The 16,947-nt window shown below is 35.4% G+C and overlaps 2 protein-coding genes across 3 annotated transcripts in view; both read left to right on the top strand.

Annotated features, from left to right (window-relative positions):
- The window catches only part of LOC144435431 (cytochrome P450 1A1-like), a 16,742-nt gene extending 13,770 nt beyond the window's left edge, over window positions 1-2,972 (top strand). The window contains exons 10-11 of the mRNA XM_078124027.1: window positions 376-474; window positions 648-2,972. Coding sequence (XP_077980153.1) covers window positions 376-474; window positions 648-895 — 347 coding nt within the window. The 3' untranslated portion in view covers window positions 896-2,972. The remainder of the gene's footprint in view (window positions 1-375; window positions 475-647) is intronic.
- Window positions 2,973-5,591: 2,619 nt separating this feature from the next.
- Window positions 5,592-16,376, top strand: LOC144435158 (cytochrome P450 1A1-like). 2 transcript variants are annotated; one of them, XM_078123725.1, is made up of 10 exons: window positions 5,592-5,664; window positions 8,317-8,487; window positions 8,771-8,944; window positions 9,886-9,979; window positions 10,466-10,621; window positions 13,183-13,403; window positions 13,863-13,982; window positions 14,368-14,607; window positions 15,301-15,399; window positions 15,580-16,376. In XM_078123725.1, exons 1-10 carry the CDS (start codon window positions 5,592-5,594, stop codon window positions 15,825-15,827), a joined length of 1,596 nt encoding a protein of 531 aa, XP_077979851.1. In that variant the 3' UTR covers window positions 15,828-16,376. The 2 variants fall into 2 exon arrangements, with proteins under 2 accessions (XP_077979851.1, XP_077979852.1); XM_078123726.1 differs by lacking the exon at window positions 15,301-15,399.
- Window positions 16,377-16,947: the final 571 nt, after the last annotated feature.

Raw genomic sequence — 16,947 nt, 5'->3', positions numbered from 1 at the left:
ACTAACCAGGCGATCCTGGACTCACATAAACCTTTTAACTCACAATTTCATACATTTCGAAGTTCCATGCAGATTCCTTTCCATTAGAATTACAAAGTAAAATCCAAAGTAAAGCATTTTCTGTTTGTACCACAGTCGTTTAAAGCATCCATATCTAGTGTAAAAGTATACTGTTCCATTTACCAATTGACCACATTAGACAGACCACATACTAGGCTTCTTTTGCACTTGAATGTTATAAACGAGTGTAGCACATAGAGGAAGTGCTTTACTTCAGTGTTTAATACTTGTTGTAATAACCACAATATTTACATATGATCATATTCTTGACGGGTCAACAGTCATCTAAATGACCATGAATATAATCACTTTTAGGTGGATATTGTCTTCCAAGAGGTACATGGATAATGGTTAACCAATGGAAGATTCATATGACAGAGAAAGAATGGAAAGATCCTGAAGAATTTAGACCAGGTATATTTCAATATTAGCATGTATTTAGAGTTGTCTTAGTTTAAGTAACTGCACACAAGTCATATACGCAATCATACATACACACGAATATATATACATTGTATATATACCATTATATTCTGAAAATTGTTTTTTTTTTAAATATACATGAATATTTTTTCTTCCTCTCACAGAACGGTTTCTGACCCAAGATGGTACCTTGATCCCAAAGGCTGAAAGTTACATACCATTCTCGGCTGGTAGAAGAGTATGTGTCGGTGAAGCTCTGGCCAAAAATGAGATGTTCCTTATGTTTGTCAACATTTTCCAGAACACCGTTTTTACTGTACCCCCAGGAAGTAACCCACCATCCCTAAAGCCAAATTACGATGCGGCAGTGATTCGATTATTTCCATACAAAGCAGTCGCTAGAAAGCGTTAGTAAGAGAACAAGGGATGAAAGTCTTGAACTTGACACCCTTCTGTATGCTGTGTACAACCAACATCAGTATTACTCTTCTCAACTGAAGAATTGCACAGCTAGGTTAAATATAATCGTTTTACCAAGAAATACCAGTAAATAAATCATACATACAATAACACCGTTCAGAACTGGTAGATTTGATTTTTATATGTAAATTTATGAAAACATTGTACCACAATGTATTGAATCGAATAATAACAAGTTTCGCAGATTAGCATTAATCGTTCTCTAATCGATATATAGATAAAGCCTGTAGGTGGTGTTACTAATTTTTCAAATTTCAATGAGCATTGTAATGACAGATGTTACAAATATTCGATTACATGGTAATATATGTGTAAAGGCATTCATCGTCATTCTTAGTTCGACCATGCCCATAACAACTAAATGAAGGTTGATATGCCGGATATACATTCAAACCAGATTTATCCTGAATGCCTCCCATAAAGGCAAAAACCATAGGCTTTTTGGCCTACACACATTGTTTGAAAGTAAAATTCTAAATCATAGCTATTATACATGGTGTACCACATAGTTGGGAAAAATAATTATATGAAATTTGAAGCTTGTATAGGTAATGTATTGCCTAATTATTTAAAACAATAAACAATACTAATTTTGATAATTAATGAGGCAGTATCTTTACATTTAGGCTCGATAATATAGAAGTTGAAGTTTGCACTTAATTAAGGAAAATCGTACATTATGCAAATTAGTCATTCAAATTAAAAGCTATATCAACAGACTTCAGACGACATCTGTGCTTTGTGCATGGTTGATGTATATGCCGAATTTTATTGCATTTGAAGCGTGTTTTCCGAAGATATAACTCATAACGAAAATCATTAATTATTCAAATTACTCATTAAAAGTATAAGCTATGTCAACAAACTTTAAAGTACAGATGAGCATTATTAGGGTTGATAAACCAAATTATATGAAATTTGAAGCTTGCATTCTTAAAGATAAAGCGCAATTACAAAAAGTCATTAATTATGCAATTTATTCATTAAATCTGTAAGCTACATCAACACATTTTATAGGACATATATGCAGCTTTATTATGGATAACTTGTTTATTTAAATCATATTGAAATTGAAGTATACATTCTTAAGATATAGCATAACTACCAAAATCAATTCAATATGCAAATTATTTGTAAAGGCGTTAAGCTGAATCAACAAACTTTATTGAACATGTGCGCTTAGATTTTTAACATATGTACCACATTGTATTGAAATCAAAAGCATAACTTAAAAAAGCCCAACAGAGAATGTATATCCTGAGGAAACTCAGATCCTTTGGCGTAAGTCAAAGTGTCCTTCAATTGGTGTATAGATCTCTCATTGAGAGTGTGCTGTCCTTTAATATTGCACTTTGGTATGGTAATTTGACAGTAAAGAACAGAAGTAATCTTTCTCGCATTGTCAACATGGCTGAAAAAGTCATCGGTAGCAAACAATCTTCTCTTTGTCACTTGCATCAGTTGTCAGTAAAAAGAAAGGCATTGAAAATAGTTAATGACCGGACACATGCATTACATACTCACTTCCAGAAGCTTCTGGACGTCGTTTCCATTTGCAAAAAAAGAGAACTTGTTTAAAAAATCATTCTTACCATCAGCAGTAGCCATTTTGATCTCAATGTGACAGCCTCAAGTGAACGTTTATGTCATTATGTAAATGCATATTACTATTTCTGTTTTCATTGGTGTGAATTATGTGTATTTTTGTAATATTTGCTAACGAGTCTGAAGACAATTTTCTGTGTTTTTATATGCAGACAATGAAGTTTCAATTGAATTGAATTGAATAGATTTGAGTAACAATTCCATATGGGAGGCAAAAATGGAGATATATATACTACAACAAGACCATGTGGCATGCCCACAACAACACCCTAATGACGGTACATATTGCAAAGATAATCATAGAGATGCCTAGGCAAGTGGATAAACATCCAAAACTTGGCATAGGAGCAAAGTCTTTAGATTTTCGCTCAAACACACAATAATTGTTGTAATGCGACAGAAAATATGGAATTAGTTATGTTTGAAGTATGTACCACATTTTTATTGAATTTGAAGAGTGCATTTTTAAGTATAGTGTACTAACTGATTATTAATTATGCAAATGAGTCATTAAAAATAAAAACTACATCACCAAGCTTATTAGAACATTAGCAATTAGCTGAATTTGAATTTAAAGTGTGAAGTTTGAAATTTGAAAACATTGTCTTATTACTGAAGATCATTAATTATGTGAACGAGTCATTAAAACTAAAAGCTACGTCACAAAGCTTTGTAGAAGCTATGCACCTTGTTATGGTTGATGTAGGTAGCAAATTGTATTGAATTTGAAAAGAGTATTCTTAAGATTTAGCTTTTAATTAATTATGCAAATGACTCATTAAAATAAAAAGCCACATCAACAAGCTTTTCAGGATATATGCCCTTTCGTATGTTTGAAGTATGTGCCAAATTATACCAAATTTAGAGTGTACATTATTTTCCTAATTACTTAAATTATGCAAAGGAGGCATTAAAACTACAAGCTATATTATCAAACTTTATATGACACATGCACGTTGTTATCATCAATGCCTGAATTATACTGAATTTGAATCGTACGTTCTGAAGTTATAACCTAATTACCGAAAACAATTACTTACCAAAACCTAGTAAGATCTAGTTTTTACTATAATGAACATGTGCACCAAATTTCGTTCGAATTGAGCCAGTCGTTTTTGAGAAAACTATGACAAAGACAACCCTAATATATATAGTATATATATGTTGAGGGTAGGAGAAAATCAAGTCGGGTTTTTCGTCTCTACAAGCCTGTTTCGTGAGTAAATCACTCGTCAGGAGATGTTGATGTACGAGTACGAGCACTGTACTACGGACAAATCTTACCACTGACTTCATATATATATATATATATATATATATATATATATATATATATATATATATATATATATATATATATATATATATATATATATATATATATATAACCTTCCTTACCGAAGGCAATAATGTTGCGTGTCATAGAGTTGAACGGTATAAGTATGGATAGTTCTAACGTTGCACTCTAGCACTCACACTCTCATACTCTCGTACGGGATCGTTTAGGTCCAAGTCGGGAATTAGTCACAACTGAGAAGAGATTTCGGCTTGCCAGAATCACCTACCCGAGTGATCTTAAGTATACTTCGAATACAGTGTAATTTACACAACAACTAAAAATAGAAAATCACACCATAAGATCATGCCATCATAAAAGTTATAAATTATATACTTTTCTCTAACCAATCATGTGATTTTCAGTAACATCTACTATGGGTCTACTTCTGACCTATGGCCTACAATGCCGAAATGTAGAATTTATTCCCATAATTCCGAAATACGATATTTTGGATCGTAACAATAAAACATCAATTCCACAATTGTGTTACAACGCCATTGTGCCATTTTTGAAATTCGAGGACTAAAAGATTTTTTGTTATCTTTTCATTTAAATATATCTAGATACTAACAATAGTAGGCAAATTTCAATCAAAATACAAAGTAGCAAAGAAGGGGTGTGTACAATGTAAGAATATGTATTGTCTTCATGCATCAGTTGGTAAGCATTTTTGGCCTACGACAATTTATTTCCCGACAATCCGCCAGCCTCCCCCCCCCACCCCGGAAATCACATGCTTCACCCCTTAGTATTACTCATAATCTACCATGACGTCATTCTATTTGTACACGTGAGTTCTTATCACGAAACCACTAGATATCGGGGCTTAAAGTTTAAAGTTCGGATTGGAGACCACCACCGCTATTCAGTCTATTCGCACGAGTGTGAAGCTACCATCATATTCATATTCATATTCACTTTCAAAAGTTGACCTCTTGCTCAATGTGAATATGATGATAGCTTCACACGTTCATCATCAGATTCGAAGTCTTCCGAATGGGTACGATCGTACGAACAAGCGTTCGGGTCGCGGCAAATCACATAAATCCTTCATTGGCAGGTTGAAATCATGTGATTGTAGTTACTTTTCACTTGATTTGCGTGGATTTGCCAGAGTATCCAATTTGCACCATGAATTATTGTTGTCATATAAAAAACTAATTTGGATGTTTAGTATGCCTTTCCCATATCTTTGAAAATGAAATATCAATATTTGGGTGTACAAAAAACCTGTATGAGTAATGTAATAAAATATGGCTTGGCTGGGTGTGTTTTGATTTCCCGCAGTGTCGCTATCTTTGAAACCCTACTTAACACTTACACTGGTGAAATTTACACAAAATAGAGTTGTCAAGACCACAATTATCACAATGTATGTAGTTTCCCTTGATCGGGGAGGGTCAACGCAATCGATTGTAAAAATTATGGTCCATGACAACAATAATTCATGGTGCAAATTGGATACTCTGGCAAAAATAAGAAGAAAGCATGCAAATCCACGCAAATCAAGTGAAAAGTAATTACAATCACATGATTTCAACCTGCCAATGAAGGATATGTGATTTACCGAACGCATGTTCGTACCCATTCGGAAGACTTCGAATCTGATGATGAACGTGTGAAGCTATCATCATATTCACATTGAGCTAGAGGTCAACTTTTGAAAGTGAATATGAATATGAATATGATGGTAGCTTCACACTCGTTCTATTCGCATGCGAGGCACACTGAGGTGACAACAGGCAACGCCAAACAAGGTATGTTAGTAAACTATCTACAGCATACCGTTTTATAGTGTAGTCAGAGCACAGAACGTTAACGTTATATTGAGGTTCAAACCTGAGGTCAGCATGTTCGCTGCTGTGAATTATAACGATTGGTCATAGCCGTAAAAAGTCATAGATTTCATTCAGCCTTTCCATTGTATATGTTAGTTGTTACACATTTATCTAATACTCACAGACACTTGTTTCCCGAGATACGTTTGAGAATACTTTAAGAATCGATAATATTGAGATACTTGGCAAATAGTATATGAAAGGGGTAAAATAACAAGGTTTCTAGGATCGCACACCACGAAATATATAAGCAAGGCTTGCAACAGAACACTCGGGCTTCGCGATACGTAACACCGAGCGTCGCAGTAACACGTCAACGAATGGTTAGCCCTATGTGACAGTACAGGAATATTGAAGAGATTTCGGCTTGCCAGAATCACTTACCCGAGTGCTCCTGGATGTTTTAATTCTCATACAATCGAATTGACTCAACGACTAAAAATAGAAAATCACACCATAAGGTCATGCCATCATAAAAGTTATTTATATACTTTTCTTCAACCAATCATGTGAATTTCAGTTACATCATTTTTGCCCAGATTCGTCATCGCCAGTCTACTTCTGACCTATGGCCTACAATGCCGAAATGTAGAATTTATTCCCATAATTCCGAAATACGATATTTTGGATCGTAACAAATGTGATTGGGTTAATCGTGTTTATGGAGATGGGCGCTATCGGTTCTATTGGAATTTCTATCGCTCCTAAAGGGGTAAAACATAGGAGTCTTTGAAGTTCTTGTATAATAGGTAGATACAAGATTGTCTTCTATATTTCGCCATGCATAGCGTCATCAGGAATCGGTTGATGTCTTTGATCCTAAAAACCTGTGTTACCCCCAAGTATGTCAATATTATCGATATCTTACTGTATTCAGGAATATATCTCGGTAAACAGGTGTCTGTGGTAATACTACATACTACTGCCTTCACCAATAAAATAGGAATGTTTACTTCAGGATTACACCAACAGTAGACCACTATAGTACATGTACTACTGTAGTGGGCTGATGTTCAGACAACAATGCTATGGCATATCATGTAACCCAAGTCGTTCATTTAAATATCTCATGAATAGCACCGTGAATATATGACGTCATGCTTTTCAGTTCAGTTGCCCGAGTTGTTTGAACTGCTTGAACTGTATGTTGCCAGTTGACGTCAGTGTTTATCTTTTTTCTATGGAATAATAGGCTAAACACATTTGTGAATGCGTATGCTATTTACTTAGTGGAAGGGGTCAGTTTGACCACAGTCTACAAATTACAATACTAATATGCTAGATAGTACAGTCTAAAACTTAGATGTTTGAAACTGTAAAGTGTTATATCATAGACCCTCCACTTGGTTATATAAATAGTAAACTATACAACCTCAAATCATTCTCTCAGTTCGCTCACGATTGTGCGTTTTAAAGGTGATGACCTTAGACTATAAAATCACTAAATGAAGAATTTACAACTACAGTTTCATAAATGTCTAAGAATGGCGTCCCAAAATCTGAATTCCACGAGTAAAATGCCGTTGCTGCTAAGGTACCGGTCAGTTTCTCCAGCCGGGGGAGAGCTGGATTCTTAAATCGGGCCAACAGAAAGTCACTTACCCCCCCCCCCCCCCCCATCTGTAAAACCAAACAGGCTGAACCTCCCCCCCCCCCCATCACTTAATTCTAAAACATGATGATTCCCCCCCCCCCAACCAATATATAATATTTACATGTTAGTTGAATGCATGAGTGACCTCTTGGGGTGAGGGAGTCCTTTGGGTTTTCCCCTGGCAGATCTGGAGTTTTCTGCTTCTGTTAAGGCAATTTTTAGGTTATTCGCAGCCTTTGAGGTAATATTTCCAAGCTTCGAAAAGCTAACCTAAATGTAAGTTTTAATTAGTTTTAAATGAGTTTCCTATGCCACATAAAATGGGTCTGTAACATTGGTATAGGAGCATTAGTATTGCATGTTTAGTAAAGTCACCGGTATGTTCTAGAACTTTAGGTGGTCATACCTCGTGTATAATAGAAACTGGAATCTGATGAGATGTGGTGATTTGTAGTGTCAATAACATGTAGTGTCCAAAATAGAAAGTGTATTAATCCCTTCCAACAAGTTTATACTGACGAGTAGAACAATTTAAATTAACTTCTTTTATAAATTATCTATGAACATTACCATTACGAAACCTTCAAGTTCACTTTTGCTCCAAAGTGCATTATAAGTGAAGCCTTGATTGTGAAACAGCCAAGCATTTACATGACATGTGCTGTAACTAGTGTGGTAGCTAGGTAATACATGTATATGTATATGTATAGTTATGTTTGAACTAATAAGTAATATTAAAGAATTCATGTACGAAACAGGGACAAGAACAAGTATTTACATGTACCACATTTCAGACAAGGCTATATGCCATTGTAGAAAGGAATTTTCTTCCATCACAAGGTCATTGAAAGATAAAATTATAACGAGTACTAGAATTATTTAGACAATCTTCAGAAAATGTAGAAGTCGACAAAACCATGTCCAAGTAAGAATCATCAATCACTTCACGTTATACTTGTTTTATCATTGTTTTCCAGCCAAAATGATTTCTGCAATCACAGGCCACCTCTTTAATATACTATCCAATCCGACATATGCTCTATTAATACTGCTTGGTCTGTTGGTATGTCATCTCCTGTATGGAATGATCAAACCCGCTGGTTTTCCCCCTGGACCAATCGGATGGCCTGGTATAGGCAGTGCAATGTGTAAGTTTTCAGTATTTATCTGTCAGCATCCATACATTTGAAAACCATGCATTTGAAAACCGCTATAGAGTTGCATAATAGACAATTCTTAACGTTGTCACCACTTATGTCATAGTCATTAGAATAACGTGTTTGTCTTATTTTTATATGTAATAAGCTCATTATCCATATTGTGAGGGCGCTATGTTACAGCAAAAACACAATAGGATTTCAAAATGGGGCCTTGAGAGATGGACCATAAATCGTTTTTACTGACGTTTATTCCTTCTTTGACTATTTGCAGTGCTTGCCAAAGACCCGCATACCAATATAACGAAACTGTCTGAAAAGTATGGCGATATATTCACTCTGAACATTGGACTTGCTCACTGTGTTGTGCTAAATAACATCAAGTTGGTCAGAGAATCACTTGTCGCTAAACAGAATGACTTTGCTGGACGACCCTATATATATTCATGTAAGTATCACATGAACCTCTTGTAATTTCTAAAAGAACCCCTTTCAACAGTATCTGAAGTATCGCAGATAACCGTGTATGATTAATATCTCATATCATTGCACCGAGACATTCTTAAAGTGTAGGTGCATTTCTTAATAATGTTTAGAAGACCCAGACAAATCATACTCATCAACTATGCATCATGATGCTTGAGAAGCTTGACTACTGAGACAATACAAAGTTGGAGGCTTCACACCTCTTGAAACATGACCCACACAATGCCGACACCAGTTGTTGGAAAAAAGAAAGAACCGTATTTGTGATTAATACTGAGCATATAGGTCTGAAATTTGATGGGGATGTTCCTAGTGATATATAGGTGAAAATAGTTCTTGACATGACATGACACGACATGACATGACATCATTTTTGGTGATTTAATAGTCTTAAATGCCAAAAGTATTTGACACTGAAATTCGGTTGGTATGTTTCTGGGGATGTTTGGATAAACAATTGTTTATTACCTGATTTTCAAATTATTGATTTTCAGTTCTTTGTAAATTCTGTTTTGGGTTTTAAAAAATACTGAGTTCCAAAACTCCTTGGTTATGATTGGTCTTGATATTTTCAGGGATGTTTCGATAATGTACTATTTGATACAAGATGATATGACCCGCATATTAGTTACAAGTGTGATTTGTGTTCAAAAAGTGTACTTGTTGTCAAATAGGTTTGATAGTTTCTAATGATATTCCCAGGGTTGTCTAGTTGATGAAATTAATCAATACAAGATTATGTAATCGATGTTATCATATGTAATTTAGATGTGGAAATGTTATTTTTCATAATCTAAGACCGTAAAGCTTGGATCAACCTTTGGACACAAAGTAGTCTAATATATATTCAGCTGTAGTATTATGTCATTAGTGTTAATTGTCTAATGGGAATCTCTATTTTAGTGGATATTACTTCCGAAGGCGGGAAAGACATAGCCGCTGCCGACTTCACTCCTGCATGGAAATATCACAGGAAATTAGTACACCAAGCAATAAGGCAAGTTTTAAATCAACTTTACAAAAAGACTCGTTTAAGGGGAATCTTTATTTTAGAATGCAAAAATTCTAAAGGCGAGAAAGACATGGTAGCTGCCGATTTCACTCCTGCATGGAAATATCACAGGAAATTAGTACACCAAGCAATAAGGCAAGTTTTTAAATCATATGTAAAATAACAGGTGATACAGATTACCTCTTTGAGAGTCCCTTCGTTTTCTATCAACAAACAAACAAACAATTTTGATAATGCATATATATCCTCATGTCCATCGGAAAATTCTATTTGAAGTTTTACCGAGCATTCTTTATCATTCCATCATGAATGTAAATCAACACGAAAACTGTCAATCTAGTATTGACATGAAATATGGTCGTTTCAAACCATTACTTTTAATTGAAAATTCTAGTAATTGCGTCTTTTTCGGTTTGTAATTAACGTGTTTAATAATTCTTTTTTGTCAAATTGTTTGTTTTACAACTCCAGAAATTATGCCAGTGGAGATCGATTAGAGAGAACTATAAGTGAGGATGCTCTTCCACAATTGATGAAGACTATCGAAGCTGGAGAACCCTTCAATCCGGCCCCAGTGATATTTACAATGATTGCCAATGTCATTTGTAACCTGTCCTTTGGCAAACGGTAGGTATGCTATGTCTTACGTCATACACATTGATAAGTCATCATTGCATGTATGAAAATCGTAATCTTTACTCCATCTTAACATTTAATTTAGCTACTTATAATAACAACTTTAACTAGATATCTAAATTAATAGTGTATATTTATATTTCAGTTACCATAGTAACTAATAAAATAAACCTTCAAAACGTAATGAGAATGAAGATTGCAGGTGTTTGTGTATTATCATTATATCAAGTGCATCGGTCTCACGTTATGAATAAGCCTGTTGTACACATTGGGCAATGAGCATTTGGGCAATTCTAGCACCTTAGGGACCGGTCAGTTTCTTCGGCCTGGGGGGTCCGGTGGATTGGTAGGGGGGTCACCCTGTTTTTGAAATTGGCAGTAGGGGGGTCATGCTGTTTTGAAAATTGTGGATAGGGGGGGTCATTGTGATGGAAGAAAAAAATCCTTTCTACAATGGCATATAGCCTTGTCTGAAATGTGGTACATGTCAATATTTGTTCTTGTCCCTTTTTCTTACATGAATTCTTTAATATTACTTATTAGTTAAAACATAACTATACATATACATATACATGTATTACCTAGCTACCACACTAGTTACAGAACATGTCATGTAAATACTTGGCTGTTTCACAATCAATGCTTCACTTATATTGCAGTTTGGGGCAAAAGTGAACTTGTGACTTGAAGGTTTCGTAAGGGCAATTTTCATAGATAGTTTATAAATGAAGTTAATCTAAATTGTTCTACTCGTCATGTTATTGACACTACAAATCACCGCATCTCATCAGATTCCAGTTTCTATTATACTCTAAATATGACCACCTAAAGTTCTCTAACATACCGGTGACTTTATTATACATATATTAATGCCCCTATACTGATGTTACATGTCTATTTTATGTGATATAGGAAACTCATTTAAAACGTACATTTAGATTAGCTTTTCGAAGCTTGGAAATATTACCTCAAAGGTTATGAATAACCTAAACAATGCCTTAGTATCTCAAGCAAAAAACTCCAGATCCGCCAGGGGGAAAACCCCAAGGACTTCCTCACCTCCAGAGGTCACTCATGCATTCAACCAACAATCAGATGCACCAACAACCTTTTTACTGTCATAATATGGTATTAAACTTTTCTTAAATATTTTCACCCTATTCTAATTTGAGATGATATTGTCTTTTCAAGATGTGAAATGTTTGCCAAGATAGTCTAAAATTGCCTTAAATCTCCCCTACCAATGATACTACCATTAGATGTGCTGACCTTTACTACATGTATATAATGATGCCATTTAACTTTTTAAGAACATATTTCAACTCTTAGTGTAAGTTATAAAGAACAGTTTCTGATACTTGCTGTCTTGTAAAGCATGTATTAAGTTATTGCTTGAAGGGTCTAAATAGCGTAAATATTGGCTATAAGAGTAAAAATCATTCAGGGCTTTGAGGTGGACATATCCCAGTCTCAAGCTCTTCCCCTCTTACTGTCAAGATGCTATCAAAGTATATTTCAAAAGTATTTCAACCCTATGTAGTTGTTTTTTACATGTTGGTGTTGTCTTGTAAGGCTTGGAAATTATTGTCTGAAAGGGTCTGAATAGTCTCAAAATTGACTTTTCAGGGGAAAAACCTCCAGGGCTTCTAGGGGGAGACCCCCTAGGACCCCCCCCCCCCCATGAGGTGTACACATCCCAATCTCAAGATCTCCCCCCTACCTCTTACTGTCAAGATGATATCAAACTATATTTCAAAAATATTTCAACCTTATGTAGTTGCTTTTTACATGTTGGTGCTGTCTTGTAAAGCTTGGAAATGATTTTCTAAAAATGTCTGAATAGTCTCAAAATTGACTTTTCAGAGTTAAATACCTCCTGGGCTTCTAGGGGGAGACCCCCTAGGACCCCCATGACAGCTGTACATATTTCCTTCTCAAGCTTTCCCCCTACCTTTCACTGTCAAGATGCTATTAAACTCCTTTTCAAATATATTTACCCTGTGTAGTCAATAATTATAATTATGATAGTGCTAACCCGGGATCTTATAAAGTAGATGCAAGACAGTCAAGCAGTCCACACTGAGTCACGATCAAAAATACCTGTCACTCATGCGAATATCATATATGGGGGGGGGGGGGTCATCATGTTTTAGAATTAAGTGATAGGGGGGGTCAGCCTGTTTTGGGTTTTACAGATAGGGGGGTCAGTGACTTTTTGTCGGCCCGATTTAAGAATCCACCGCCCCCCCCCCCCCCCCCAGGCTGGAGAAACTGGCCGGTCCCTTACCACAAAACGCCGTTTTTGAACTTTTTAACGCATATGCTGAGCAACGCAGAAGCAGTCACTCTCAATGTGACGTAAACTCATTTCATATATCAACAAAGCCATACTAAAAACATCGATGAAAAGTCCATTGATTGGTCTTTTTATTATTACTTCACAAAATGTTAATACCAACCATAAATTCAAATATTGATATTTAGCCTACTTATCCATAGATGATACCAATAACTTCACCTTTCCCATGTATAATCTCTATATCTTTAACAAGGTATGCCATAGACGACCCTGAATTGAAAATGATAATGGATATATTCAATGAATTCATCGAAGTGTTTTCTAGTGGTGGTTTGTTGGCCGATCTCGTTCCATTGCTTCGTTACATTCCATTGACCAGTGGAGAGAAACAGTTCAGAGAAGTACTTGGCAAATTTCTGAATCTCATCCAGGAGAAGATTGATGATCACAAGGAAACATTTGACCAATATAAAGGTATGTATTACTTTCTATTTGTTATTTGTTGTTCATTTATGATCGTATGTATTTCCTCAATTGCGACAACACTAAGACTTATAGACAATGGAATAGTTAGGGCTGTGTAAGTAGATAAAAATATAGCTAGGTGGGTACATTGTAGACAGACAGACAGACAGACAGACAGACAGACAGACAGACAGACAGACAGACAGACAGACACAGACAGACAGACAGACAGACAGACAGACAGACAGACAGACAGACAGACAGACAGACAGACAGACAGACAGACAGACCGACAGACAGACAAGCAGAAAAAAAAGACAGACAAGTACGTAGGAACCTATAGAACTAAGAACGGTTCGAAGAAACCCTTTTTATTTCGTACACCTAATTAGGAAAACTGTGACATCAGTTCATTGCTCTAGTGATCGAATCATATGTATTTTATACTTTGTTGGTGATTACTGATAGACAACCATCGTGACCTGATAGACGATCTTCTTCAATCTAAGCATGAAGCAGAAGGAACTGAAAAAGCTGGATTAATTACAGATGTACATATCAGACAGACCATAGCTGACGTATTTGGAGGTAAAGCTGGAGTATAGAATGATGTCTTTGAAAGTATGTGAAACGATATGCAAAAGGGATAGCACATCGCAGTAACTTAACTTTACGTAAAAACCTTGGATTGATTTGTCAGTCAAAGCTGAATATAGCATGAAGCTTTTTCCAAAGTATGCTTTGGTTGGGTAGAACACTTTGCGGACATGAAACCTGTTGCCTATATTGGCAATGATTATAGCAAAAAACCTAACGTTTCATGTGGTTAAAGTGGTCCACACTCATATAATATGTTTATGTCGGTAAAACGCAGACGTTAGCCATTGGCAGAATCGCACAATAGAAAGATACCCGCATCACAAAAATCTCTTGGTCATATTTTGTGAATCTCGTGTATTTCTTTATTTCACAGCTGGACTAGATACCACTGTTCACTCTCTAAACTGGTGTGTTGCCTATCTAATGAATTACCCGGATGTACAGGCTAAAGTGCACGATGAGATTGACAACGCTATTGGTCGAGATCGCCCTTGCCAACTTTCAGACAGGTTAAGACTGCCATACTGTGAAGCTGTCATACACGAAGCCATGCGAATCCGTACTGTGGTCCCAATGGGAGTACCACATGCAACAACATGCGATGCATCTGTTGGTCAGTAATATTGTACACAGTGTTTATAAGCAATAAAAACTCGCCTTGGCTAAGAACGTTTAAGACAGGTGTATCAACACAATGTATATAATGACATATTTCACAATTCTAGTAAATACCGTATTTTTGGAAAGTTAAAATTGTACATAGCCCATTGCATTGCTTTGTTCTTTTATGTCCTCACTTATTCCTTTATTTTCATCTCATATCATGCTTCTTCGATGATCTCATATCTACGTATATTAGTACTGTATGTGGTTCATCTAATTCGTTGAAATTCAAACTCTCCTACTACCCAGGCGAGCATGGACTCACATAAATCTTGTAACTCACAATTTCAAACATTTCGAAGTTTCATTGATATTCCTTTCCATTAGTACCCATAACACCAAAGTAAAACATTTTCTGTTTGTACCATAGTCGTTTAAAGCATCCATATCAAGTGTAAAAATATACTGTTCCATTTGCTAATTGACCATATTAGGAAGACCACATACTAGATAGGCTTGTAAATAAACCAATTGAAACAGTATACTTTTACACTTGATATGAATGTTATAAACGAGTGTAGCACATAGGAAGGAATTGTTTTACTTCAGTGTGTAATACTCGTTGTAGTAACCACAATGTTTACGTATGATCATATTCTTGACGGGTGAACATCTAAATGACCATGAATATAATCTGTTTTAGGTGGATATTGTCTACCAAAAGGTACATGGATAATGGTTAACCAATGGAAGATTCATATGACAGAGAAAGAATGGAAAGATCCTGAAGAATTTAGACCAGGTATATTTCAATATTAGCATGTATTTAGAGTGGTCTTAGTTTAAGTCACTGCACACAAGTCATACGCAATCATACATACACACGAATATATATATATATATATTGTATATATACCATTATATTCGGAAAATTGTTTTTTTTTTTTTAAATATACATGAATATTTTTTCTTCCTCTCACAGAACGGTTTCTGACCCAAGATGGTACCTTGATCCCAAAGGCTGAAAGTTACATACCATTCTCGGCTGGTAGAAGAGTATGTGTCGGTGAAGCTCTGGCCAAAAATGAGATGTTCCTTATGTTTGTCAACGTTTTCCAGAACACCGTTTTTACTGTACCCCCAGGAAGTAACCCACCATCCCTAAAGCCGAATTACGAGGCGGGAGCGATTCGAGTATTTCCATACAAAGCAGTCGCTAGAAAGCGTTGATAAGAGAACACGGAATGAAAGTCTTGAACTTGACACCCTACTGTAAGCTGTGTACAAACAACACGTCCAGTATTACTACTCTTTTAGTCAACTGACGAATCGCATAGTTAGATTAAATATACTCACTTTATTAGGAAATAGCAGTGAATAAATCATACGAAAAATTAGAACTGGTTGATTTGATTTTATATGTAAATTTATGACAAACATTGTATCACAATATATTGGCTCAAATAATAATAGTATTGAATGCAATTCAGTGGGATTACATGTGTAGAAAAATGAATAATCGCCCACGTTTCGCAGATTCACATAAATATAATTGTTACCTAATCGATATGTAAATAAAGCCTGTAGGTGGTGTTACTCAGCATTTTTCAAATTTCAATGAGTTTTATAATGACACAAATGTTACCAACATTTGATAAAATGATAATATGTGTGGAAAGACATTCGCCTTCATTCTTGTCTTCGTTGTCCCATCCACACGCTACATGGAAATATGTTTTCTGTTATAAATTAGATGATGATGCAGCTGATATTTCATAAAGTTTATTACTTTCTGTCAATTTGTAGGGCGGGCAAATATTGAATAAAACGGTTAGCAACCAATGTAACACATTATATGTATACATGTGTTTCTTCATGTACGAGATGAATGAAATTAAGAATAAATAGTGGTATGATCTTAGAAGAAGTGAGCACTAATATAACTAGTATTAAAATATTGTTAAAATTATTCTTAAGGCGTATTGTTTTAGATGTATCTCCAAGTCGACTTGATGCAATCTTTAATCACTTGCCTTTGACAACCAGCATTGTCCATCTTCAAACGGTAATAGTGAAGTGAATCTTTATGCAACCAGATATAAATAAATAGAACAAAGTTGAATATAAACTCAAGTATTACAAACCTACAATTCAAAACAAACAAAATATAACAAAAGAATACTAAATTATATCTGGTTTGGACTGTGGAAATAGTCCCAACGGACTAATCGAGTCCACAGCCCACAATTATTACTGCAAGTAGATGACAAGTTAAGACCGGTACAACATGTTTCTATTTTAGTCATGTAGATGTCTTACGATTCGTGTTAACCGAATTCATCCATTTCAA

This window comes from Glandiceps talaboti, chromosome 5 (assembly GCF_964340395.1).
Source record: "Glandiceps talaboti chromosome 5, keGlaTala1.1, whole genome shotgun sequence".
Lineage (NCBI taxonomy): Eukaryota > Metazoa > Hemichordata > Enteropneusta > Spengelidae > Glandiceps > Glandiceps talaboti.
This window is presented reverse-complemented; position numbering and strand designations above follow the sequence as displayed.

Bases quoted from the DNA above. Each gene is read 5' to 3' on its own strand.
- LOC144435158 (XM_078123725.1), top strand. From the start codon at position 5,592: ATGATGGTAGCTTCACACTCGTTCTATTCGCATGCGAGGCACACTGAG. The intron at 13,404-13,862 runs GTATGTATTACT...GATTACTGATAG, and splicing joins AACATTTGACCAATATAAAG to ACAACCATCGTGACCTGATA. The intron at 15,400-15,579 runs GTATATTTCAAT...TTCCTCTCACAG, and splicing joins TCCTGAAGAATTTAGACCAG to AACGGTTTCTGACCCAAGAT.